Source organism: Salmo trutta, chromosome 24, assembly GCF_901001165.1.
Source record: "Salmo trutta chromosome 24, fSalTru1.1, whole genome shotgun sequence".
Classification (NCBI taxonomy): domain Eukaryota; kingdom Metazoa; phylum Chordata; class Actinopteri; order Salmoniformes; family Salmonidae; genus Salmo; species Salmo trutta.
This window is the reverse complement of record NC_042980.1, coordinates 21,659,538-21,677,337: the sequence shown is the minus strand read 5'-3', so window position 1 is coordinate 21,677,337 and position 17,800 is coordinate 21,659,538. Positions and strand designations below refer to the sequence as shown.

General features: G+C 43.2%; 1 protein-coding gene across 3 annotated transcripts; it reads right to left on the bottom strand.

Annotated features, from left to right (window-relative positions):
- Nucleotides 1–2,522: 2,522 nt before the first annotated feature.
- Nucleotides 2,523–14,550, bottom strand: rbm44 (RNA binding motif protein 44). Of its 3 annotated transcripts, none has more exons than XM_029711456.1 (18): nucleotides 14,450–14,550; nucleotides 13,175–13,337; nucleotides 11,631–11,679; nucleotides 11,242–11,348; nucleotides 10,944–11,018; nucleotides 9,270–9,333; nucleotides 9,013–9,140; nucleotides 7,392–8,746; nucleotides 7,242–7,303; nucleotides 6,926–7,105; nucleotides 5,104–5,269; nucleotides 4,979–5,013; nucleotides 4,641–4,894; nucleotides 4,290–4,475; nucleotides 4,046–4,113; nucleotides 3,735–3,808; nucleotides 3,280–3,541; nucleotides 2,523–3,117 (listed from the first exon to the last, which is right to left on the bottom strand). In XM_029711456.1, exons 2-18 carry the CDS (start codon nucleotides 13,332–13,334, stop codon nucleotides 2,860–2,862), a joined length of 3,483 nt encoding a protein of 1,160 aa, XP_029567316.1. In that variant the 5' UTR covers nucleotides 13,335–13,337; nucleotides 14,450–14,550; the 3' UTR covers nucleotides 2,523–2,859. The 3 variants fall into 3 exon arrangements, with proteins under 3 accessions (XP_029567316.1, XP_029567315.1, XP_029567317.1); XM_029711455.1 differs by having other exon boundaries at nucleotides 14,441–14,548; XM_029711457.1 differs by having other exon boundaries at nucleotides 7,392–8,677; nucleotides 14,441–14,548.
- Between the last annotated feature and the right edge of the window lie 3,250 nt (nucleotides 14,551–17,800).

The window sequence follows — 17,800 nt, the reverse complement described above, 5'->3', positions numbered from 1 at the left end:
CTCCGCCTGGTTGCCATAGCATAATAGGTCACAATGTAGGGTTTACTTGACTGCCATGAGGAGAATAGGCTAATTGAGGATATTCAAAAAGGTTATTGGCCCTGTCTAAAAATGTATTATCCCAGCAAGTATACAGCTAATATATTGATGGAAATATGAGCAGAAAGCTAAACAGTATAGTTTCTTCCACAACAACTGTCTATGCTTAGTCAATGTAACCTAATCGCCTGTTGAGCACATTCACGTGTCTCTGTTAAATTATGTTACCACCCGTTAGATACAATGGAGCTTGTGTAGGGTCTAGGTGAGCGGAAAGGCACTGGAGCAACGAACTGCCCTTGGCTGTCTCTGCCTGGCCAGTTCCCCTCTCTCCACTGGGATTCTCTGCCTCAAACCCTATTACAGGGGCTGAGTCACTGGCTTACTGGTGCTCTCCTATGCCATCCCTAGGAGGGGTGTGTGACTTGAGTGGGTTGAGTCACTGACGTGATCTTCCTGTCCGGGTTGGCGCCCCCACTTAGGTTGTGCCGTGGGGGAGATCTTCGTGAGCTATACTTGGCCTTGTCTCAGGATGGTAAGTTGGTGGTTGGAGATATCCCTCTAGTGGTGTGGGGGCTGTGCCTTGGCAAAGTGGGTGTGGTTATATCCTGCCTGTTTGGTCCTGTCCGGGAGTATCGTCGGACGGGCCAGTGTCTCCCAACCCCTCCTGTCTCAGCCTCCAGTATTTATGCTGCAGTAGTTTATGTGTCAGGGCGCTAGTCAGTCTGTTATATCTGGAGTATTTCTCCTGTCTTACCCGGTGTCCTGTGTGAATTTAAGTATGCTCTCTCTAATTTTATTTTTCTTTCTCAGAGGACCTGAGCCCTAGGACCATGCCTCAGGACTACCTGCCCTGAGGTCTCCTTGCTGTCTCCAGTCCACCTGGTTCTGCTGCTGCTCCAGTTTCAACTGTTCTGCCTGCGGCTATGAAATCCCTCACCTGTTCACCGAACGTGCTACCTGTCCCAGACCTGCTGTTTTTCAACTCTCTAGAGACAGCAGGAGCGGTAGAGATACTCTCAATGATCGGCTATGAAAAGCCAACTGACATTTACTCCTGAGATGCTGACCTGTTGCACCCTTGACAACCACTGATTATTTGACCATGCTGGTCATCTATGAACATCTTGGCCATGTTCTGCTATAATCTCCACCCGGCACAGCCAGAAGAGGACTGGCCACCCCTCACAGCCTGGTTCCTCTCTAGATTTCTTCCTAGGTTCTGGCCTTTCTAGGGAGTTTTTCCCTAGCCACCGTGCTTCTATACCTGCATTGCTTGCTGTTTTAGGCTGAGTTTCTGTACAGCACTTTGTGACATCAGCTGATGTAAGGACTTTATCAATACATTTGATTCATTACTAATGATCGGGGAGCTCACGTAATCAGCACCGCTTTAACATGTGCAGTAATATCCTATGGTTTACACCGCACTGGTCTGGCCCAGTAGATTATTCAGTCTAGTATTCAGCGATCAACAAAACCTGGAAGCTTGCACCACCTGCTGGCCATTAACAGAAACATGAGAATTTGCATAATAAAGAGAGATGTATGCCTATGCATGTTATACAAGCACATCAAGGCCAGCTGGGGCTGAGAGAAACTCAAAATTCACAACAACCCACACAACATCCCAAACTAAAGTATTTTATTAAAGCAACAATATTCAAACTGAAATTATACATCCAACAGGCAGACAGACACCAGCTAAGTACAGTGCCGGATGAGTCATGTTATGGGTATGCTTGTAATCGTAAAGGACTGGGGAGTATTTAAAAAAAACAAAAAAACAATGGCGTTAGTCACAGGCAAAATCCTAGAGGAAAACCTGGTTGTCTGCTTTCCACCAGACACTGGGATATCAATTCACCTTTCAGCAGTACAATAACCTCAAACAAAACCAAATCTACACTGGAATTCCTTACCAAGACAGTGAATGTTCCTGAGTGGCCAAGTTACAGCTTGAAAATCTATGGTAAAACCTGAAAATGGGTGTAACAAAGATCAACAACCAATTTTGAAAATAATAAAAATGGGCAAATGTTGCACAATCCAGGTGTGCAAAGCTCTTACACTTACCCAGAAAGACTCACAGCTGTAATCACTGCCAAAGGAGCTTCTACAAATTATTGACTCAGGGGTGTGAACACTTATGTAAATGAGAGTTCTGCATTTCATTTTTAATACATTTGAAAAAAAAATAAATAAATACTTTGTCATTATGGGGTATTGTGTGTAGATCTATTTAATCCATTTTGAATTCAGTCTAACAAAATGTGGAATAAGTCAAGGGGTATGAATACTTTCTGAAGGCTCTGTAGCTTTGTCAAATAACAGTATTCTAAAACTGAAAGGGTGGACAAAGGGGAAAATGGTAGAATCTGGAAGGATACGTGAACTACACTTCCAGACATAATTAAGCAAATTGTCCTGTTGAGGACAAAACAAATGTATTTTTAAAAACAACCTCCCTGATATCCAAGAACAACATTTCAGGTTTTCAGATTTATTTAACTGAAACAGAACATAAAACATTCTTCAAAACTCCTTTGCAATTCTACCGTGATTTGAATTAACTTAACAAGGAAAATGTAATTTAATTTTTTTACTATTTGCACTTTTCAGGTTCAAAAGTAGATAAAACAATTCACTAAGTATTGTAGCAAAAGAGTAGAGTAATAACATTCCCTATGTGAGGAACAAACAAAACAGTGGATAAGTTGTTTACTACATTCAAGTAAATCAAAAGCCTGGCTTTGGGCAAACCTGTAACCTGTGTTTCAACAAAGGCAAATATCAACAATAGAAAAGGAAGTGGCGTCCTTATCGTGTCAGCAGGTCAGAGGTCATGTTTACAATGGTCTTGAGAGGCAGGCCGCTGAGGAACCCCTGGTGTTTGGCCCTCAGCTCCAGTAGGGCGTCAACAATCCTTTGCCTCCCCACCTCTGGGTGGCGCACTGACAAACGGGCCATCAGTGTATCGAAGCTACCCATGGTGGCGTAGTGCTGGGGCACACAGGTCCCCGACGCCGTGGGGGAGTCACACACGGTGGTCCTCTTCTGGAGGCTGAGCTGCAGGGGCTGGAGAGAGACACCAGACGAGAACAGAGACCAAAGACATGAGAAGCAATCATTATTGACCAATCAATTTGGGAGCAATCCACGCATTGCAACAGATTGAAAACAAATAATATTCCCATCTACAATCCCTGACTACAAAACAAAAACTGTAGAGAACCTAACCATCAGTGGGGTGATGATATGGGTGTTTTTCCTCTTTGAGTCTTGGGGGCATGGGGTGTCTCCAGAGGGCCCTGCCTTGGTGCTGGCTGAGGGACCTTGCTGCTGCTGGGTTTGCCCCCCCTGACCCTGGCTCTGGCTACCAATGTGGCTTGGGCTGCAGATGTGCACCACATGCACCATGTGTCCATGCATACTGCACCCGTCCATCTCATTCACTGCACTGTCAGCCATCTTTGGACCACTCAGTGTCACTATGGCAACTCTGCATGAAACAGAGAGAGAAGGTGTTAACATTGACATGTACTCCATTGCTTCATGTGAGGGGACAATATCTTTATACAAAGGTCTGTTGATGTTATTATATTGAAACCTTGATGTAACAGTTAAGTTGCCTTGGAACACTTATACATCCCTTAACTTAGTTTCATTCTACAGGGTCACTGGTTTTATTTTACCGGCGGTTGTTGCTGAAGGTGGAAATGCTCACTTCAGATGCCTGATACTTCTCAAACCAGAGCATAACTTCTCTCTACGAAGACAGACAGGAGACTTATTAGGGTCTGTTGCCCCGGTGGCCAAATCACTCCAACTTTACCATTTTTATCCCAGATTCCTCACATCCAATCTCCTTGCATCCTTTCAAACAGCATTGGAGAAGAAGGTCCAAGGGAAGGGACCTTGGACCTTCTCCAAATCGTTTGACGCACCGGATGCAAGGAATTGAAGAAAGATTGAGTTAGAGACATTGTCACATGCTGAGGCTTACCTCTGTTACATCACTGGGTAGGTCTGTGACGCACAGGAAGGAGCTCTGATCCTTCTCCCCAACGACTCCTAAATAAATATGAATTAAATGTTTATGACCACTGCTTATGAACTTGTTAGGTGTGGTTTATGAATGTGTTATGAAATCCTTATGTACCGGTAGGTAGTGTTAACGAAATATCAAATTCAGCAAGATTCAATCAAATTATGAACAACGCACATTGAAACATTTGAAACTCAAATACCCGTGAACAAAGAATCTTTAGGGGTATGTCTGTCATGCGGATCTTTCCCCTCAACCCTATTCTTGCCAATTCCTTTCTCCACCAGGACCTCAGCCAGACCTCCTTCCTTCAGCTCTACACCATCAGGCTCAAGGTCCTCCTCTGCATCGAACCACGCATCGCTGGAGTTGTGGTCTTTGGTTCCACCTGTTGAGTGTGAGAGTTCGGAAATCTAGGTGGATCGGAACCAGCTTTGAGAACACTGTAGTGCAACGCATTGTATGTGTATACCTTCAAATGAGCCAATGTGTTTGTATCGATCCCTCCCTCATCAAATAAACCATTGACAAATGAATAAACAGGTCTCATTACCTGGCCTGGGCCTCCGGTTGACCTCAGGCTGCTGGGGGAGGAGGGTGACCGCCTTCACAGACCTGCAGTCCTCAGCCTTGGGGTTACTAACGGGCCCTTCTGCCTTGATCCTGCCAACCATCCCATCATCCTGTCCAAGGACTGATAAAACAGACTGGGACACCAGTCTGTTTAACGCTCCATCACCACCTACACTGACATCCTCGACACAGGCATCCTCTACCTGCAACTGCTGGGAGCTCCTACCTGAGGCACTGGAGGATAGAAAAAAAAAAAAACTTAAAAACAGCCAACTTCATTCATTCACTCAATCATTATTAAATTCGTCAAATACATACTCAGACAGAGCATTTCCCAAAGACTCGTCAATTATCTGAAAAGGGGAAAAACAACCATGAGATCCACCCTGCATAATACAAACAAAATGTACTGAGAGGAAGGAAGGGCACCAGAGGGAATTTACATGTTGGGGGACGTAGCTGGTCCCTGAGATGATCTTCTGGGAGTCGACAGACAGGGGTCTGAGCTGGTCCAGGGGTATACCTGACAGGACCTGTCTCCTCATCTCTCTGTAGTCTACCTCCAGGACCTGCAGCACCTTCACCAGGCTCTCAGGAGGGCCCTCAGTCCTACAGGGCAGGGGATATAAACTCAGCAAAAAAATTAACATCCTCTCACTGTCAACTGTGTTAATTTTCAGCAAACTTAACAGGGGTAAATATTTGTATGAACTTAAGACTCAACAACTGAGACAAACTGAACAAGTTCCACAGACATGTGACTAACAGATATGGAATAACGTGTCCCTGAACAAAGGGGGGGTCAAAATTAAAAGTAACAGTCAGTATCTGGTGTGGCCACCAGCTGCATTAAGTACTGCACTGAATCTTCTCCTCATGGACTGCACCAGATTTGCTAGTTATTGCTGTGAGATGTTACCCCACTCTTCCACCAAGGCACCTGCAAGTTCCCAGACATTTCTGGGGGGAATGGCCCTAGCCCTCACCCTCCGATCCAACAGATCCCAGACGTGCTCAATGGGATTGAGATCCGGGCTCTTCGCTGGCCATGGCAGAACACTGACATTCCTGTCTTGCAGGAAATGCCGCACAGAACGAACAGTATGGCTGGTGGCCTTGTCATGCTGGAGGGTCATGTCAGGATGAGCCTGCAGGAAGGGTACCACATGAGTGAGGAGGATGTCTTCCCTGTAACGCACAGCGTTGAGATTGCCTGCAATGACAACAAGCTCAGTCCGATGATGCTGTGACACACCGCCCCAGAACATGACGGACCCTCCACCTCCAAATCGATCCCGCTCCAGAGTACAGGCCTCGGTGTAACGCTCATTCCTTCGATGATAAACGCGAATTCGACCATCACCCCTGGTGAGACAAAACAGCAACTTTTTGCCAGTCCTGTCTGGTCCAGCGACGGTGGGTTTGTGCCCATAGGCGACGATGTTGCCGGTGATGTTTGGTGAGGACCTGCCTTACAACAGGCCTACAAGCCCTCAGCCCAGCCTCTCTCAGCCTATTGCAGACAGTCTGATTGCCCTGGCCACATCTGCAGTCCTCATGCCTCCTTGCAGCATGCCTAAGGCACGTTCACGCAGATGAGCAGGGACCCTGGGCATAGTTCTTTTCTTCTTTCGGTGTTTTTCAGAGTCAGTAGAAAGACCTCTTTAGTGTCCTAAGTTTTCATAACTGTGACCTTAATTGCCTTCCGTCTGTTAGTGTCTTAACGACCGTTCCACAGGTGCATGTTCATTGTTTATGGTTCATTGAACAAGCATGGGAAACAGTGTTTAAATCCTTTACAATGAAGATCTGTGAAGTAATTTGTATTTTTACAAATTATCTTTTAAAGACAGGGTCCTGAAAAAGGGACATTTCTTTTTTGGCTGAGTTTACATACTGGAATGTCAACATAGGAATAATGTAGCGTTGGTTTCCTGGATCCAGATTAAGCCTTTCCTGGACTAAAAACGAATTTTCAATTAAGAGGCTTTTTAGAGCTGCCATAACAGGGCAGGTGTATTCAACAGCTACAAGACCATTATAGTGGCTAAGTGAATGATCAGCAGGAGAGATGCACGATCAGATAGACATAACACTAACAGATACATGTCCAATGATCTTTTAAACTCATTGAATAAATCAATGAGTTTAATTGTGAGGTGCCCTGCTATCTCCTGTCCCTTACCCTGGACATAAATTATTTATGACAGTTCTGCACAACTTTGTAAGGTCCCAAGCTGTCATATCTCCTGTCCTGTCCCTTACCCCTGGACCAGACGGTCTCCCTCAGGTGAGGTGTAGTAGCATCTCCAGCAGTGCCGTTGGCACATCCCATACTGCAGTGCCAGCAGGCTCAGCTCTGCCCGCGTGGCACGCTGGCCACAGTCACATTCACCACGGTCCGCGTTGTCGCAGCCTCTTCCATCTCTCATACCGCCTGCAGAGCTGATACAGGCAGCAACAGACATAGCCATGGTCAGCACCTCAGCAGATAGAAGAAAAGAACCATGGAGATTTTCACGATCTCAAAAAAACATCTGAAATGGAGGTATAACATAACAGAATAAAGTGTCTAAAATACCTTGCCATTTGCTCTTTCAGCTCTTTCAGTTCCTCTTGAGAAAATTTCAGCTTGATGAATTCCTTAGACATTTAGATATTCAAGAATCGTATTTCAGTAAAAAGGAAATCTGAATGACTATAAATATTACAGGAGGAGCATTAACTGTACCTCAGTGAGATACTCCAGGTCTGCCATGTGGACTTCAGTGATGACAGACTTGTCAGTTGTGGCTGTGCCCTGAGTTTGTGTGTTCTGGTTGCAGCCTGTTAGACTGTGGTCAATACCAACCAACACATCATGTTTAGCGACGGCAGGCCAAGTATTTGTTGAATGGTCGGCTGTGCTCAGTCTGGCTTCTGTGACCCGTGAAGGCGAGAGATCAAAAGTCTGGTTCAGATTGACTAGAGAGAACGCAGACATACTGTTCTCATGCTGTGTGGTGGTCACGACGGCCGCCGCTGCCCCACCAGGGCTTATTGACACGAAGGATTCCTCATAGATGGACAGCTCCTCTTTCTTCAGGGTTTGGGGTGCACTGAGACTCTCTCTAGACCAACTGGACTGGTCCATCTTGGTTTGGCCTTGTGGGGGTGTCACGTTTAAATCAGGTGTCCCCTCATTACTTGCTTTATACATGAGAATACTCCCATCCTCTTTCATGAGGCTCCGGTAGTCAACACCGTTATTCTCTAGCTCGCATCTTGAGGCCTCTTCCTCATTTGCTAGGTTGCCGTGGCAGTTGTAGTTCCAATCACAGTACTCGCTGCGGTCTCCAGCGCAGGAAGACACCATACTGCCTTCAGGTGGCTCCACCTCCACTGCTCCGCTAGGCTGCTCAGTGCTCCCCATGGTGGCCATGAGTGATAGTGAGTCGTTGTGGTCCGGCTCCGCTAACTGGCTGGTGTTGATGCTGGTGTCATTCCAATCTGTGCAGTCCATCCTAGTGCTGTTGAAGCTGTAGTACTCTGGAGGAGTCTCCCGGTCCAACGTGGGGAAGTCTGCCATCTGGTCATGCATGGACATGGAGTTGGCCATGGACTCACCCTCCTGGCTTTCGATGGCAGACTGGCTCCTGTTAATTCCTCTCTGGCTTTGCATCTCCAGCTCCATATCCAGAGAGAAGCTAGTCTGGGCAGACGGATCCTTATATACCATCACACGACTGCAGTTGTTGCCATCCTGCCACCGCCCTTCCTCCCACAGCTGAGAGAGCAGCTGGACCTCGGAGAAGTGCGCCTCCTGTTGGCCTGGAGAATCCTCTGTGGCTCCAATATGGCCGCCACTGGTATCGCCACAGGCTGACTGGAAGCTATCCTGAAGGTTGACCAGACAGCCCACTGTTGTGGATGGGAAGGGAGTAGTAGTAAAGGACTGAGGCTGACATCCCCTGAACTGCTGCACTGCCCCTGCTTCCTCCTGGTGGTGGACTTGGACTGACTGGACTCCTCCATGCCCTGAACAGTTGAACAGATTTAGCTCCTCCTTCACGTTGTTGGGAAGAAGACCTAACTCTTTCTCCTCTTCTATGAGGAAGACAACAATATGGTTGTATCAAAATAAAGAAACAGAGCTAAAGCCAAACAACTTATGCTGTGGTGATGAAATCAATGTAACTTTGTGGGATTCATAAAGTACTATTAACTGCTAGCATGGAATGAGAGACATTTAATATTACCCATTGACTGTGCACAACTGACTATGATTGAGCATGTTCCTTCCAAGATAACAAATCTGTCCACACAATGCAAATATAACAGTCTGTGTTTTGAATTATGATTTTAAACCACACCTGACTGGCATGCCGGGATCTCCTTCTGGATAGGTGTGCTACAGCGTCGGCATATCTTAGCTCCTGAAGAACAACTGGTTCCACAGTTGGGACACTGAATCACACCATAGAATGTGGGCCTTCTGGATCTGAGAACAGCAGAAACCATGCTAAATTTATGACAATTGTTATTTTTCCTCTAGTCAACTAATGGTTGTAGAATCACACATGGTGACCAACAAATGTAGTTATCCGAATTGACAGGAGAGAACACATACTTGTTTAGGTTTGACGACATTGTCTGCGTAACAGCAGGAGGTTTCCAGCAACCTCTCACCTGTTCTGTACACAAAAGAAAAATGTAACATTATCAAATATAAAGTCATAAAAGTATAATACAACTATTAATTGAGTAAAATATACAGAGTAAAGACAGTTTACAGGTATATGTAATTATGATATGTAGGCTATTCTTTCTCTGGGACAATGGTGTCCCGCAGTTTCACAAGGCCCCTTGCAAGGTTTAACTTCTTATGGGTACCTGGGACGGTAGCTTCCCACCTGGCCAACGTCCAGTGAAATTGCAGAGCACGAAATTAAAAAAATACTAAATTCAAATATTTAACATTCTTGAAAATGTATGTTATACATAAAAATAAAGCTTAACTTGTTGTTAATCCAGCCACCGTGTCAGATTTCAAAAAGGCTTTACGGCGAAAGCAAACCATGCGATTATCTGAGGACAGCGCCCCGCATACAAAAGCATGAAAATCATATTTCAACTAGGCAGGTGCGACAAAAGTCAGAAATAACGATATAAAAAAATGCCTTACCTTTGATGACCTTTGTATGGTTGCACTCAAGACTCCCAGTTACACAATAAATGTTCATTTTGTTTGAAAAAGTCCCTTTATATCCAAAAACCTCCGTTTTGTTGGCGCGGTTTGTTCAGTAATCCAATGGCTCAAAGGCAGTCACAACAGGCAGACGAAAAATCCAAATAGTATCCGTAAAGTTCGTAGAAACATGTCAAACGATGTTATTAATCAATCCTCAGGTTGTTTTTAGCCTAAATAATCTATAATATTTCAACCGGACAATAGCATCGTCAATATAAAAGACAAACAAGAAAAGAGCGCTCTCGGTCGCGCCCAGGAAACAGGTCTGGCGACTTCCCAGGGTCCACTCAGTCAGTCATCTTACGCCCTTATTTTTCAGAATACAGGCCTGAAATAATTTCTAAAGACTGTTGACATCTAGTGGAAGCCATAGGAAGTGCAATTTGAGTACTAAGTCAATGGATACTGTAATGGCATTCAATAGAAAACTACAAACATTCAAAAAATCCCACTTCCTGGACAGATTTTTCTCAGGTTTTCGCCTGCCATATCAGTTCTGTTATACTCACAGACATTATTTTAAGTTTTGGAAGCTTTTGAGTTTTCTATCCAAATCTACCAATTATATGCATGTCCAAGCTTCTGGGTCTGAGTAGCAGGCAGTTTACTTTGGGCACGCTTTTCATCCGGAGGTGAAAATTGTGCCCCCTACCCTAGTGAGTTTAAGGGGCCATGTTCTCAGAAAAATGTATTGTAATTCTACACATTTTGCCATGAGACAGAAAGAAACAGTTGCCGTTTTAAAGCACATTTCCTGCAATTCTACACATTTTGCCATGGGGCAGAGGAAAAATGTACATTTTTATAACTAATCTCATGATATTCTACACATCGTCATGAGGCTGAAAGAAAAGTTTGCTGTTTTAAAAGCAAATTTCCTGCTAATCTACACATTTTGCCATGAGGCTGAGAGAGAATTTTGCAGTTTTAAAGCTAATTTAATGTAATTCTAAACATTTTGACATGGCTTATGATGTGTTTATATGCTATGAGCCAGATAATTCAACCAGGGTTACAACAGAAAACAGTTAGTCAAGCAGAGCCATAACTCACGTTTCACATAAACCAGTTGTCTGGCTACGTTCAGAGCCGGATGCCTCTGCAGAAACCGATGGAGTCCTCCTTCCTCTGCGGAACAGAAAGTTGAAAGGGAAAGACAATGAATCCGTGGCTCAGTTTTCACTGAGACTACAGAAGGTAGGCTGTCAATAGCATTAATATTTCACAGTCAATTGGTGGCCCTGAATAGGGATTCTATACAACTGTTCTCTAATTTGACGGCAAAACAATAAGGACACTATTGGGAGTTTTTGTTTGTCTATTATACAACCTACCCTGATCCCTACTGTACCTTGTATGAGCTTCCTGTCCTCCACAGGCAGAGATAAGTACCAACCCAGCAGCTTGGGATCTGTCAGCTCCAGGAAATGGGTGACTTTCACCAGGTCAAACACAGACCTGTAACATGCAGAGTTAGACCTAGGTTGCTTCCCGATACTCCAAACCTCTCCCAAAGTATGCACTTGCACACTCCTATTCTTGAATTTAAAAGCATTGGATTGGTGTAAGTGTTGGCTGGACAGAATGTCCACCATTATTAAATCCATGACAGGGAGTGTGTGCAAGTGCACACTTCAGCAGAAGGGTTGAGAAATGGGATGCACAATAGACTATTTCATGTTCATGAGTCTCTCATTACAGCATAAAGAATGCGCTGGGACTAATAGACATGATCTATACCTGTTGAGAAGGAATTTCCTGCAGTCCTCTATCGACAAAGACGGAGGGTCTGTATTGAGGTAAAGGCACATTATTAATGCATGTCATTTCCCAAGGCAATGAGAGAGAACACAAATGGTTTGGACATATAATTATTTTGTAATGAATTTGGAAAGCTCAAGTTAAAAAGTGAAAGTGCATTCCATTGGTTATGAGTTTTGTGTTGCAAGAGGAAGCATCCCTCTTGTGCTTAATTTTTAAATAATTTAACATTTTCTCCCCAATTTCATGATATCCACTTGGTAGTTACGATCTTGTCTCATTGCTGCTACTCCCCAATGGGCTCGGGAGAGAAGGTCGAAACATGACCGGACAAGCTGCGCTGCTTTAAAAAAAACAAAAAAACAAAAACACTGCTCGCTTAACCCATAAGCCAGCCGCACCAATATGTCTAAGGAAACAGCTTTCGACTGACTACCGGAAGTCAGCTTGCAGGTGCCCGGCCCGCCACAAAGAGTCGTTAGAGTGTGATAAGCCAAGGAAAGCCCTCGGGCAAACCCTCCCTTAACCCCGATGGTGCTGAGCCAATTCTGCGCCACCCTATGGGGCTCCTGGTCATAGCCAGCTGTGTGACAGCCTAGGATCCAACCCCAGGCTGTAGATTCAGTGCCATAAGGCGTCAGCGTACTTCAGTTCAGCTGGCACCTAGCTGAACTAGGTTAAGCGAACCGAACGAGTGTGCTTGCATACTCTCTTAAAAGACCTTCACTTAAAAAAAAAACAGCAATAGTACTGTTTGTCCATTTGAGACACCATAGCCAGTGTACACTTCCTCAAAATAGTCAACTAATCTAAGATGACTCAAGAAATCTAAGTCGCGCAATTTTACATCTAACTTAGATGTTTGATGCAGTATTTCTCAATGAAAACATTTGCATGAAAACAAGTCTCTCGTTGAATGACAAAGACTTTGAAGAATACCTACTGTTGACCAACCACCAACTCATTTCATGCAAATTTTTCCATTGAGAAATACTGCATCAAACATCTTTGTTGTAAAATTGTAAAAGTCCCAAACAAACAAAAACATCATAAAATAATAATATATGCACAAACCCTTCCGAACTGTTCTGGCTGGGAAGCATGGAACAAACACCTTTAGACCGCTGCTTGACTGGGATGGGGTTTTAAACAGTGGTTTTAAAACTGCAATTTGTCATTTTTTGGTGACCTGACCAAACGCATATAGACATGAGTTATAAATGGAAGAAAGTCTACGTGAGAGATCTGTTCTATGTGCTCTATTTCTGTACTTCGCATTCTTAACTTTCATTTTTGCAAATATTATATTTTCGGTTTGGTACACCAGTTTCAAACAGCTGAAAATACAATATTTTTGGTTTAATTAAAATATATTTCACAGCAGTTTAGAGGGTACAATGATTATCCAATACTTGTTTAGTCACAAACGAAGTTAAGCGAACTATTAGATTTTTTTTGCAACCAGAAAATGGCGGCGCGATTTCTGCATACTGCATCTTTAAAAGCATTTCCCTCTGACTTACCAGCCAACCCGTTCATTGCATTTTGAAATAAACGTTGGTCACAAGGTACCATATGCATCTGAATCATCCCTGATCCATAGGGCGTTTGAGAAATATCTGATGGACGCTGTGGCTCCGGCGACAGAGACAACGGCATGAGCATTGGGAAGGGATACCACATGTTCTGAAAAACATACAACCAACTATCAGATGGAGCTGATGGCCATAAATTAATAGATGCCGTTTGAATATATGTGGACATGACTAGTAATTTAGCTATTAATAACTAGCATTTAACTGAGTAACTTATATTTATTTGAATATGAACCAATTAAACTAGATATGGAAGCCTATTTATAACATCCCCATGACATTACTAAATATAGCCTAACGCAGCTAAAAACTATTTTTACAGGTGTTTGCAATACATGAAAAGCAGCGACATTCTTTATAGCGCTAACTAACATCACTGGAACGAAGAATATCAACTAGTTTGTCGATAAATATTGACAAGTTATGCTGTGTCAGTTTACCTTGGTCGAAGTGGGAATATGTTGTGAAGCGATGATTTAATACATTGCACGTGCACGCCACCTGACAATTGATTTTGACAGCCAATCAGGTTCTTCGACACCGAAACGTAATTAGAGGCTCAGGCTTTGGAACTGGTTTGCTACTTTTGTTGTACAACAACAAGTGAGGTGTGCTATGAATCAGAGACGGATGAGGAAGCAAGACACCTCACTAGCTGGGTCTGGTCTACTTAGTCAATTAACTAAGTAAACCAGACCCAGCTGCTATTACATTGGTGTCTATATGAGACACACTCAGTTAAAGAGACCGGAACTGACCATTTCTTTCAATGGTAGACGGCCTGTGTGAACCATCTTCATTTATCCATCATCTTTGTTATGAATTTCATGCGCAAAAACATGTATGGAAATGGTAAGAACTGGAAAAAGGAAGCACATTCACTTTTTAAAGTGGCTAGCTAGCTGGAGGTTTCTTTGACAGACATATTAATTAATTTTTACCACGATTTTTATGATCCTAGCTAATAGCTAGCTAATCAAATGCAGCTAGTTGGCTGGTTTATGTTTGTCCTTACGGTTAAAATAATGAACTGGTAAACATTTAGCAAGCTAGCTAACGTTAGCTAGCTGTTAGCTAACACTGTCTGTTACTCACGTGATGGTGTTGATTTTAGCACTGAGATCTGCACAATGAAACAGCCACATTTCCAATTACAGTCCTGAGTATTAATTGTATAATACAGATTTGAATTACCTAAATTACCTAATAGATCATCATTCAATCACGATTTTCTTATTTGTCAGCTAGCACGTGTTGCTGCCCACAGCCCTGTTTGTAGATGTAGTAACATCGCTTTTCCACTGGAGGGCTGTCATGGTTCAAGGAAGCGGTAGTACAATATATTCTCCCTCGCAAGGTGCGTGTGTGCGTGTGTGTGTCCACTAGGTGAAGTCTGTTGTGTAATACAGAGGATCAAGGGCAGTGTGACAGCCCCTTGAGAGAGATCAGGATTGGGTCTAATCAGGGGTGAACGTGAGGATGGACACCTTTCGCTATACCTGTTCCAGTATCCTACTCACTGGTATTTTAATAGACCACATTTCATCATTAGTTGTATTTCAGGAAATAATAACCTGTAGATAACCCAAAGAAAATATCTGTGTTGTCCCAAATGCTTTTAAGTAATCTATTTTAATCTCAAAAAGAGAAATTGTTTGTTAGTGTTATATCATATTCATAACATTGTCTAAATGTTCCTATCAAACATTCCTCTTCTTCACAAACCAGGAACCACTGTGAGTTAGGGTGTCTCCTACTGCTCGTACTGCATGAAAGCAACAAACTACAGTGAGTCTTGTCCCTGTGGTGCTGGACTAAAACCTCTATATGCATTAGTTGTCTGTCTGCCACATCTTGTTTCTTAGAGAGGGGATCAATAAGTCATTTTTGATGCAGTAATTAGCTATCTGTATGGTCAAATGTATGTTGATGTTTGAAATTATTTCAAATACTATTTGAACCCAGGTCTGCTTTCTGGCCTGCACTATTATTTCCAGGGAGGATTGAAGTGGGCGGGCTGAAGGTTAAGTGGCTTTCTAAGACTGGACATTTCCACAGTGATGTGACATCTGATCAGCCTCAATCTGATCATTGCGTCCTCGGTAAGTGGCTCAAGCCCATCAAATAGGGATCAGTGTAAAACCTGATTGAGCGAGGGGGAGGGAAGATTATTACAGACAGAGAGAGAGATAGCTGGAAGGTACATTGATAAGACTTAGAACTAGATTGTATTTATTTACTGTGTAGAATAAACAGAATTTGTGGTGTCATCTTTTGAGTAGGCCTACCACTGCACTGATTATAGTCAACTACCTTCGCAAGCAGGTTTTCCAAGAAAGTTCCAAAACAATCCCCCCTACTCATCTATTTTACATACACAAGTGCAACTGTTCTTCCGATGTAGTTCACAAACAGAGAGTACTATAGTTTAGGACCATTTAGCAAACCTGTACATTTCATACATTAATACATTAAAACAAAAAGGTTTTTTATCTTGTATTGTTTTTGTGAAGGAATTACAAGCTACATATGAAATAGGCCTGGTCTCCTTTTGCGAGTCCCTATAGTGGCTTAGAGATGTAGGCTTGTATACCGGAATGTAGTGTATGTTATATAGATCGTTGGTTCTCTCCTTCTCTCCTTTAAAACTGTGAAAATGAATAATTGAAACTCGATGGCTTGATAACCTAACATCTGTGCAGTGTCTAGATTTTGAACTCAGTCAGAAACATACAGTGGGGTGAGCACCTACAGTGTAGCAGAGTTGATTAAATAAACATCAGTTAATGGTTAAGTGATGCTCCATACCATCAGGGCAGGCAGACTCTGTGCCATTTGGGACGCAGACACAATGGGCTCTTCAGCGAACCCCACTAGCTGCCTAGATGCAGTTGATCGAAGGGCCATGTGAGTCCCTCTGGGACCCCCAAAGGGCCTTTAACAGCAATAAGAAGCACTCTTCTCTATGCTCTTCCAATCGATGGGGGAGATAGATGGAGAGAGTGATGAGCCAGACAAGTAATGGAGGGCAAACCCCTCTCTGGCCCTGACACACTCTGAGCTTTTAAAGAGCCCTTGATTAACAAAGAATAAAGAGCTGGGCACAGTTTGTGCTTGGTCTCTGTCGAGAACATAGGATCTATGTTTCCCTGTTTTAGTATGAGTAAAATAACCACTATCTGTAAGTTGCTCCTCTGTCCTAAACAGGTTCCTGTAATCCTAGATGAATTATTTATTAATACACAGGTTGCTTTTTTGTTGCATAATTTGTCAGGCTTATGTGTTTCCTGCGTCATGTTTCTTTGCGTACTTCCCTACGTAAAATGTACAAATATGACATGAATATGCTAGTACTGTATTTAAAAATATGGTATTTTCAAGACTGTGTTGTAAACCAACTCATGAAAATGCATAATCGCTGAAAAGCAGCTATTGTTTGTCCTTGTACAGGCACAGGCTAAGGGAATGTCTTCCTACGCAGAGTTAAAACTAGCCTGCTTGAGGAAAAAATAAAATGACCACTTCCAACTTTCAAGAATTCTTCTGACATGTCGTCATGCCAGCCTTAACCAGTAACAATTGCCACTGCTTTCCAGAGTCCTGGTATATTCTTTCTTCAGTGTTGCTCAACCAGTTGCAATGGGAGTCGAGGGTAATCTTTAACAAAGGAAATATCAAACAGAGAAAAGGCATGTGACTTGTCAGTAATTAGCAAAGCCGAGCACAGTGACCTTCAGTGCAGAACATCAGCTGACTGTGGCTTGAGTCCCAAATGGCCCCTTATTTCCTATATAGTGCACTACTTTTGACTGTGGTTCTGGAAAAAGTAGTGCACTATATAGGAAATAGGGGGCCATTTGGTATGCAGACGGTCAGAAAAAAGTAGTGCACTATATAGGAAGTAGGGGGCCATTTTGGTATGCAGTCTGTCAGTGATGAGGGAACAGGCAGGGGTGTCATGCACCCCAAAAATCTGAGGGGGCACATAGTATGTGGGGGGACAACTACACCCCCTGTCCATCTAGAGGCATAATCATTGTTTAATTCTATGTAAAACATATTTGCTGAACATTTAAGCATCTCTTCAGCTGTCTATCCTCCTGACTGGTGGTTCTTTTGAAGAAACAAAATATGCTTCTCTGCTAAAATCTGGATAAAAGATTGAAAGGAAGGCGTCTTATTCAGTACATTGTTATTGCTTGATTTTCAAAAGTCTACCAACCTTGCCAGCAGGCATGGCAGCTAAGATAGTAAGACAAGCTAGCAAATCTAACTAGATTGATAGTGTAAAAAAAAAAATGTATTTACAGGACAAATCTGAGGGGCCACATGCCCCTGTCCCCCGATAGACATGATACCTCTGGGAAAGGGAATGAGGACACAGGAAATGAAGCAGAAAGGACATTTTATTGTACCCAGTACAGATCATTAGAAACTCAGTGTAAAGTACACGTTGTGAAGAGGGAGAGGTGGTGAAGCCTATACAAGTGCAGACAACCCTTGGTCAGGTCAGGGAAAAGACTATAGGTAGATACACACCTCTTCAACTGAAAT

Bases quoted from the DNA above. Each gene is read 5' to 3' on its own strand.
- rbm44 (XM_029711456.1), bottom strand. From the start codon at position 13,334: ATGTGGTATCCCTTCCCAATGCTCATGCCGTTGTCTCTGTCGCCGGAG. The intron at 11,680-13,174 runs GTAAGTCAGAGG...ACCTCAATACAG, and splicing joins TGCAATGAACGGGTTGGCTG to ACCCTCCGTCTTTGTCGATA. The intron at 11,349-11,630 runs GTATAGATCATG...TGCATGTTACAG, and splicing joins AGGAAATTCCTTCTCAACAG to GTCTGTGTTTGACCTGGTGA.